At 43.1% G+C, this 8,637-nt stretch overlaps 1 protein-coding gene across 1 annotated transcript; it reads right to left on the bottom strand.

Moving 5' to 3' along the window:
* Positions 1-1,132: 1,132 nt before the first annotated feature.
* KCNE4 (potassium voltage-gated channel subfamily E regulatory subunit 4) lies at positions 1,133-1,624 on the bottom strand. Its single transcript, XM_009649127.1, has one exon. It carries the CDS (start codon positions 1,622-1,624, stop codon positions 1,133-1,135), a length of 492 nt encoding a protein of 163 aa, XP_009647422.1.
* Between the last annotated feature and the right edge of the window lie 7,013 nt (positions 1,625-8,637).

The following is an 8,637-nucleotide window of genomic DNA, read 5'->3' on the forward strand; positions in this document are numbered from 1 at the left end:
AAAAAGATGTAATGCAATGTTTACCTACGTTGGCTTGAATAGAGCAGAAAGGCCAGATTCTTTAACGATGTAAATGGGTATGGTTTTACTGACCTCAAATGGAGAATTCACCTCCAACAGAGAAGTACAAAATCTTGTGCGTGTCCCCTGAAGTCAGGAGGACTCAGCTGACGACTTCAGTGGGGCCAGGATTTCACCCTTGCTAGGTTAAATTCTCTTCTGAATTCCACCTATTTTTCAAGGGGGCGTAACGGAGCAGCATTTGTTCAAGCCTTTCTATGTCTTACACCTCATAACAAAGATCTTTTAATGTCTTTTTTTAACTTACAGATCTTTGCCTTTGGTGATCAAATGTACATGTCTAAAAAATACAAAAGCAAAAAACAAAACCACTTTTCCTACTAGTAACTCAGTCAAAGGCTAGATTGCAGCAGAAGTTTCCTGTACCAGTACAGGTACAACTTAAGCAAAGACAGTTATAGTGGCATGGATCTGAAACCAGGCTTTGCAAACCTCCTAGAAATGCAGTGCCTCTTCTTTTTTTTTTTTTTCCTCTTTTTCTTTCATTCTTTCTGTGCCTGAAGTCAGTCTCCAGCCATGCTGCAATCTCCCTTCAACTACAGCATCAACAAATTTTCAGCTTTTGAGACCTCATTGAGCAAATCTGCAGTTGGCTGTGGTTTGTTACAAGAAAAAACACAGTAAAAGTACTTCTAGTCTATCACAGTTTTGCGTGAATGAGCATTACCCATCATCTTTAACAACCAGGCACTTGCGTTAGGGTAACTTCCCTGAACGTTCCCCAGATACTTGCAGAATTCTGAAATACTCAGAGACATGCCAGTAATAGTTACCTCATTAGAAAAAATACACATATATTCTCCTTGTTCTTAGCTCTTATGGTAAGAAATAATAATGGAAAAATTAAAATTACGCATCCCAATTATGTGCAAGTTACACTTTGGTGTTGGGTACCACACCTTCCTTGTCCTGCCAGCTCTCAGGAACGCCTTGGGCCCGGGGACCCATATACCTGTTGCGAGTTCATTGGAGAGCAGGGAAGCAGAATCACAAGTTCTTAGCGGGACCTCCGCTCACACTTTGGCAGCTGATCAAGGGCGCCCTGCAAGTGCTAGGAGTTCTTGTGGATGTTTTCCACCGAGCCCTCGCTGCTCTCGTTGAGGAGTGTTTCTGACACTTCCCCCAGTTCAGCATCCAGCACTTCCTCCTGGATGGTGAAGTGCACGTCTGGGGAGGAGGATTCAGAGCTCACGCTGCTGCCTTCCATCGAGCAGATGGCGCAGGACAGGGATGGCACCATGCTCTCCTGCAGCATGTTCAGCATCACGGGGATCTGGACAGATTTCAGCCCCGATATGGTTGGTAGAGGCTTCATAGCTTCCCCCCATTCTCTTTCCTCATCTTTGTAGAGCAGAAGCAAATTGGATGACTTCTCTTTTCTTTTGGATTTCATGTAGCCCAGCATTATCCCTATCAGGAAGATCCCATAGAAAGACATGACGATCAGAATGTAAAAATACTCGTTGCCGCTGTTCTTCTCCGTGTTGTGGAGTTCAGCATCAAGCATGGCTTGGGTCATGTTTGCATGGTCCATTTTCAGCATGGAAAGTGTTTTACCACAGCTAAAGCCTGGAGGAGAATGTGTATGCATACGTAAGATCAAACTTCAGATCAAAGATGTAAAAGAAACATCCGAAAAAAAGATACCCCCAAACTATTCCTTGCTACTTGTAATTTGTAAGCTTGCAGGACACACTTGATTGAAGCTTGCAGTCTATCATACTTCTGCATTAATATTGTAACTGAACGAACCATTATTCAGATACAGAAAACATTAGAGCAAAGAAAATATGTAATATTAAATCATGTTGAGTTCCTTGCTGAATTATAAAACCCCCAATCTACATTATTAAAGAAAGAAAACTATATAGCAATACTCTGCTAGGCACTTAAATGTAGTTTTGTGCTACTTGACCATGTTTCCATAGGAAAGGAAAAAGTTAGAAGTACTATTTTATTCAATGGAGCAGGAAAAAAAAAAAAATCAAAAAGCAACTTACGTCGGTATGCAAATAATTCCTCCTTTTGCAAAGCTCAAGAGACCTTTCCTCTACCAAATGCTGGGTGTTCTGAAAACTTTCCTCTGCTGCAGTTGGAATAAATAGCTCTCAAGAAATGTTTCATCACGTGTTTTAGGGCACAGTTTATAATAGTTTTGTGTTGGAGTCAACAGATGAACTTGAAGGATTGCAGTTCAACCCACTGAACTCTTAACAGCTGTGAAAAGAAAAAGAGTTGGGAATTCAGATTTTACTCTTTCCTAACCAGTTCAGCACTGGCTCTTTCAGCTTGTGAAGCCTCTCACTGCCATCCCAACTGCTAAATCTGACCTGTTATCCTGAGAGCTCCTGTGCAGAATGGAAAACCTGCAAACTGTTACTCTGTCTGTCACAAAATATAGAAAAATATACATGCGAATTTTATAGTAGAGACTAGCAGGTTATTTACATGCCTGCTGTACATAGCTTTCCCTGAAGAGATGGGGGAGGAAACAGGTTATTTTCTTTGCCTGGGACTGGTGACAAAGCTTTCAAAGTAGTGTCTTCCAACTCATGCAGCAGCTCCACTTTGCCACAAGGTATGGGCTGTGGAGAACTGGGCCCTGGGTCTCAAGTGAGTTTTGGATGGAGGGGTGCTGGTGCCACCTAACTGCGGCCATCAAAACAGCAACAATGGGATTTTGGTTCCCCACACCATCAGTGGACAGGTACAGACGCCTCCAGGGGGCAACTTGGAGCCCCTAAAGTTAGCCCTCTTCTGCCACTATTAGTAGAAGTAGCCAAGAGTTACGTGGTCTGCATGCTGTTTATGCCTAGGCACGGACCACTGGGTTAATGCAGATTTTAATATGAAGGGACCTTAACAACTGCGGGGCAGAGGGATGCTCTCTGAGCGACTGCGCTGGGCTGAGCAGGATGCTGCCCAGGCCACCGGGGAGGGCAGGGCTAGGATGCAGGCTGGGTTGTGGGGCCCACAGAGTTCCCAGTCATCAGCTCAGTGGTACAGGAGGCTCCGAGACCCCTTTTCAGCACGTAAGCAACCGTACAGGCCATGGGAAGAAGGAGGCCCAGCCTGCACCTTGGGGATTTCACTTCCTTATCCTCTCCATCCCCGTTCTTCACACACAGAGCCCAATTAGTTAGGCCCCACGTATGTGATGTCAATGTCGCCCCTTCTGCAAAGCTTCAAGGATGTTTATGTAGCAGGACAGCCCACTTCCAGAAAGCAGTTGACTGGCGCTCGAGTTTCCCAACGGTAGGTCTGGGGTTTTTTTCCCCTGCAGTCACTTGTGGATTCTTTGCATAGACAGCAAATTCTTTTCCAAACTGTGCCCTCACAATCCCTCTGAGGTAAAGGCAGATAGCATTAACCTCTCTTCACATGGAGGAAAACGCAAGAGAGAGGTGTTAAGCAACTTTAAACAAAGTGAAGGATTCAAGAAAAGACATAATTGTATCTGTGTTTAGAACCAGCATTTTCCATCATTTCTCTGAACAACTCCACACAGAAAAGAAAAAAAACCATTAGCCAGATTCCCTTCTCTGCCCCTTAAAATAGAGGATCCACCCTTCAGGATATTCATTTTATCTCCTTGCGCATTCCCATGTGATAGCTCAGGAGCTGTTGATGTTGGACTAATGTCTACTGGGATTTCATCTGACAAAATCTGTCTGCAGCACCAGCTTGTCAAGTCTGGATACTTCTTCCCTGTTCCCAACAAATTACTGAGCAGGCAGCAAGAGCACATTAACTGGTAGGCTAAAGCATAACAGAGTGAGTCTCTGGATTTTCTAGCTAACTTCAGGGAATTTTTATCTCACATCTTCCTCAGCTCCATGAGATATTTGCTCCCCCATTCAGGTCCAGAAATTTGGAATTTGAAAAATTAAAGACAATGTGTTGGGTTTTACCAACACCCTTTTATGCAGGAATTTCACAGGATGGTGAGGAAATGCCCAGCATTGTCAGGCCAATGAAAACTGCTTTAGTACAAGGAGAAATCCTTTCCTGTGCCCATAACACCCTAGAAAACCAGCTCCAAAGCTACTTGATCTCAGGAACAAGACCGCCTAAAGCCTGTCCTGCTGCCTCCTGTTGTCAGTGCTATCTACAGGTCATCACCCACCTCAACACAAAGAGCATGTTCAGGCATCCAGAGGCACCAGCACCCCACAGCTCCCACCAGTGAGCAGAAGCAGACTGGCTCTTCTGCAGGTGCCCGCAGGCACAAACAGGGTCTCTTATGTGCTCCAAAGCCGCATATTTTTCATGTGGATGAAGCATTGTACAAAGTTTCCAAGAGGAACTGAGGCACTCAAGGAAGACTGGTCAGATACATCCATCGATTTATGCAGTCCCCCAAAGTTCAGCTGAAAGATGACCAAACTGCATAATTATGCATTGTTATTGCTAAAAGCTCTTTGCAACTATGTTTACTTTGGCTAGCTGATGACAACAACTCTTCTCCATCTGTTAGCCCATAATTCTGAAAAACAGTTTAATTTTAAAAAGGCCTGGAAGGAATCCCTGAGCCTTCTATAGACATGAAGAGGAGGGATAGGAAGACACTGGAGAATAACCACCTGAAAAACATATGCTATTTGCCTACTGGTGCCATAAGTCAGCTTTCTCAAGCTGTACCCTGTAGAAACTGTATTTTTGTCTAAAAACAAGGCCTAGAAATTGGAAAATAGGAGCCTTTTATTTTTTTGTTTCAAAATTACTTTTGTTGCAAATTCTGTTACACACTGCATAATGTAAAACCATGGATCATGGCCAAAATACCTGCTTAATTTGAAGTAATTTATTTTTTGGAGTTAAGGTTACTAGCTATTTCTCATCTGAGGTTTCTTTCTTCCTTTCAGATCAATTCCTTTTTCCCAAACTTCACAAAATTCTCCCTGAAATTTTAGACACGTCTCTTACACTTTCAGCAATTGCCTCTCACGTGTTCCTCTTCACCTTTGCATCACTCCCAACCTAGGCTATAACATTGAAGAATAGTCCTCATGCTGTTGCTCCCACCTTCCAGATTCCTCCTTTGCAAAACATTCAGACTAATAAAGCAGAGCAACAGCTCAGCACTCCAATGGTGAAAAGGTCACAACATAGTTGCTGATGCCAGATTTTTTTTCTCAAGGTCCCTGTCTCCTAGAGAGGCTTTTGTGGCAGCAACCTCCGTCACCAAAGGACGCAAAAGTTGAGGCTTGAGGCCTCCCATGGGGCAGGAATTCTTCAGAACATGGTTTAAGGGATAGTATAATATGAACCCTTTCTCCATATCAAAATTTGAGGACAGTTAGAAAACCGAACAAAGACAGAATCCGTTATGAAGACAACATGAAACGTCCTTAGAGACTCAGATGACTCTCTGCAGGCTGCCATGGAAAATATATGCCTAACCTTTCATTACGGGCATAATCTATGGTCTGATGCTGCATTTATCTTTCTTTTTCCGCTTAGTGAGTTTGTAAGACTAAAGATAAAAGACACAGCTGTTAAAGGGCTAGCTCCTACAGGAACCTCAACCTGTTTCATAAGGGTAACAGTAGGATTCTAAAGAGCATCTGAGCGCATGCATTTCTGGAAGAAATAATCTGAAAATCTGAAAAAAAATTGAAAGAAAAGAGAAATGGGAAGGACAGAGGGGTTGGGTTTTTTTTCTTCCTGCACATGTGCCTTTAATGGAAGCAATGGTTGGGAATTTACCACTAGGGAGAAAAATGGAGAGGTTTGCCATGCAAATATTGACTTAGTGATGACTTATATCTTCCAGACACTGCAGCTGGGAAAGGACAGCAAAGGTGATCAACGTTTTTCACTCACATATATGATTTCAGTTAAAATAAAAGTAGAGATCAAGAGCTGGGTTTGACCCTGTAAAGGAAGACACAATGAAAAGGGACGGTTGTGCCCTTGATTTGGTCTTGTGTTCAAAGACCTGCCATGCTGAGATGTACAAACTGACTTTTGGTCCCACTGCAAAACACAAGCCTCGCACAGGACCTGCTCCAAAGCTCCTTGAAGCCAAAGCCCCTTAAAGTTAATGGCAGTGCCTCACCTAAAGCACGCGTCAGATCAGGAACAGGACCTGCTCCTTTCAAACTCTCTGCCACTCAGAGTCAATTTTCAGGGAAGCTTGTGAGTGTGTTGGAATACAGGAGCTAGGTCAAAAGCAGCCAGCACGTCACGCACCCATGCCCAGAGGAGGGAATGAGCCACGTGCCTCCTCCCTAACAAGCCTACTTCTAGTGTAAAATTTATGAGCTTTACTACACGCTCTTAATGCCTCTCTGCCTCAGTTCACCCGCTTGTACAACGAGTCTGGTAATCCCAGCAAATTACACATGCTGCAAGGGTACAGCATGGTAACGCACTTGCAGATCACCACCTGAGAAGGTAATAACCGTTGTGTTCATCAGAGCAACAGCATTGCTGCATGGCTGGACTGGCATCCCAGCAATTCTCACGCAGCTCTACGTTCGATGTCCTTTTCCATCACTCCGCCTTGGTTTGCATACTGCAGAAATAGGTGACTTCTTTTTTTGTATACTTCATGCAAGGAATTTCTAGAGGAAGGTGGCAATTTTCTCAGTGTCATCCACAATATACCATGTTACCATTTGGATACCAAATGGAAGTAACATTCTGACTAGTTATTAACTGTTAAAAACTTAGTAAAATGCTCAGCTCTGCCTTACAACTTTCACTAGTGAAAACGTGCAATTATAAATCTAGATGCATGCATCCACCTTCTTTCCAACTTCAGGGTTTAGTTTCCTTTAATTCAAGTTATATTTAACCTTTGTAGCAGATCCCCCTATCATGAAGCTTCAAGCTTCTCAGGTGTCCCCTGCACCCAGGGCAGCAAACCCTCTCCATCAATAGTAGCAACTACGGGGCCCAGAATCACAGCCCAGCTGAGCTGCCCTGGCCCTCCCAGCTCTTGCGGGGGCCAGAGACTTCCCAGGCGTCACAGCCAGAAGTACTGCAATTGCCCTCCCAGCACAAAACAAAGACCTGTAAGGCAAATTGGTTTCTGATCCTGAGAGATGACAAGCAACAGAAAACTCTCAATGATATCTGTAGTAACAGTTTACCCTAAATTTAGCTTTTACTGTAAGGCACGCGTTGCGGGAGCCTTGGAGGTTTGGGATAGGCATTTCTTTTCAACCCCTAAACTGAAAGCTAGGAATGACTGGAAACAAATAGAGTGGAAACAGGTAACACTCATGCTAACAATAACAAGAAATTACATTTAAAAAATTAATTTTTTTTTAGTGGCCAGTAAGAAAATGAATGCAAAGTCATCATATGCTCAATTCTCTTTCCTGTAGATGAGACATGTTACATAGTTATTTTATCAATATATATTTCTAGACAACAAAATTAAACCTATACTTCGTATTACCTTACCTTTTTCCTTTGATGTGGCACAGAGGATGTAGGTATATTTGATTTTTTCTTTTCTTTCTCCCCCCCCTTTTTTTTAAACAGAATTGTCTGTAGGGTGCACTACATTTAAAAGCAAAATAAATTAAAAGCTTTCTTTGCTCTCCATGCCAAATGCTACATTTGTATGAGATCAACACTGTTTGACACATTTACTCCTCTTTGGGATTTAAAACAGTTAGCAACACACCAAATTTTGGATGCCATTAAAAAATAAATCAAACCCCTCTAAATTCAATTAGCAGTATTTAGAAGAAATTCACTGAAAAATCCAAACACACATTTCTGTTTCTTCAGTGAACAGGCAGAGCTTGCTCTTCCAACCGTGGAAAGGTGCCTTATGCCAACTCATCTTCTCTCTGAATGGATTCTGGCTCTAATCAGCTCAGAAATAGCACTTTGATTTACATTAGAGAAAGGTTCTAACAAACAAATTGTAGGTGAAGGGATAGGAATGAATATTTAGAGGGTTTTTGAAAAATTCCTCTGCACACAGCATGAAGACCTCAGGGTGGGGGTTTGTTCATTTTAACATTCTTCGTGATCTGATAAATTCCTCATATGCCAGTAATTGAGAGGCATAAGATATAAAGGGGTCAAAACCACCAAAACCAGTCAAGTGCTTGGCTTGAACTCTCACCTGACTACAGATCAGAAATTAAAGAACTTTGGGAAAAGTTAAGAGATGCTTGCACAACGTAAGGCAGAAAGCTCATAGACATATTGATAAATGCCTGGCTGTCCAGTCAAACATAACCAAAGTTCAAATACGAAAGGGGACATTCATCCCCCCCCCCCCCAGGGAGCATTTGGTTAGGTTGCATTCACTTTAGTCAGGACCCTGCTGCCGCCGTCACGGGGAGCAGCTACCCGCTCCCTACTGTCACTCAGGCACGTTCATGCCTCCCTCCCACTTACTCTCTGCTTCTCAGTTCTGCTGGCTACCTGGAAGCCCAGCACAGTTTGGTCATTTTGCTTTGGGCTTTTTTGAAAATAATATTTGGACACCAAGAAGAAGAGGGGAGCAGGATGCTGTCTCATAAAATGAAGGGGCAGGGTTCACACAGCCAGTGACTTGCCCTGTACTGGCACGGAGGTGAAACT

This window comes from Egretta garzetta, unplaced genomic scaffold (genome assembly GCF_000687185.1).
Source record: "Egretta garzetta isolate BGI_Z169 unplaced genomic scaffold, ASM68718v1 scaffold161, whole genome shotgun sequence".
NCBI lineage: Eukaryota > Metazoa > Chordata > Aves > Pelecaniformes > Ardeidae > Egretta > Egretta garzetta.

What these genes read in the sequence shown, in the direction of transcription:
- KCNE4 (XM_009649127.1), bottom strand. Translation starts at nt 1,624, where the DNA reads ATGCTGAAAATGGACCATGCAAACATGACCCAAGCCATGCTTGATGCT.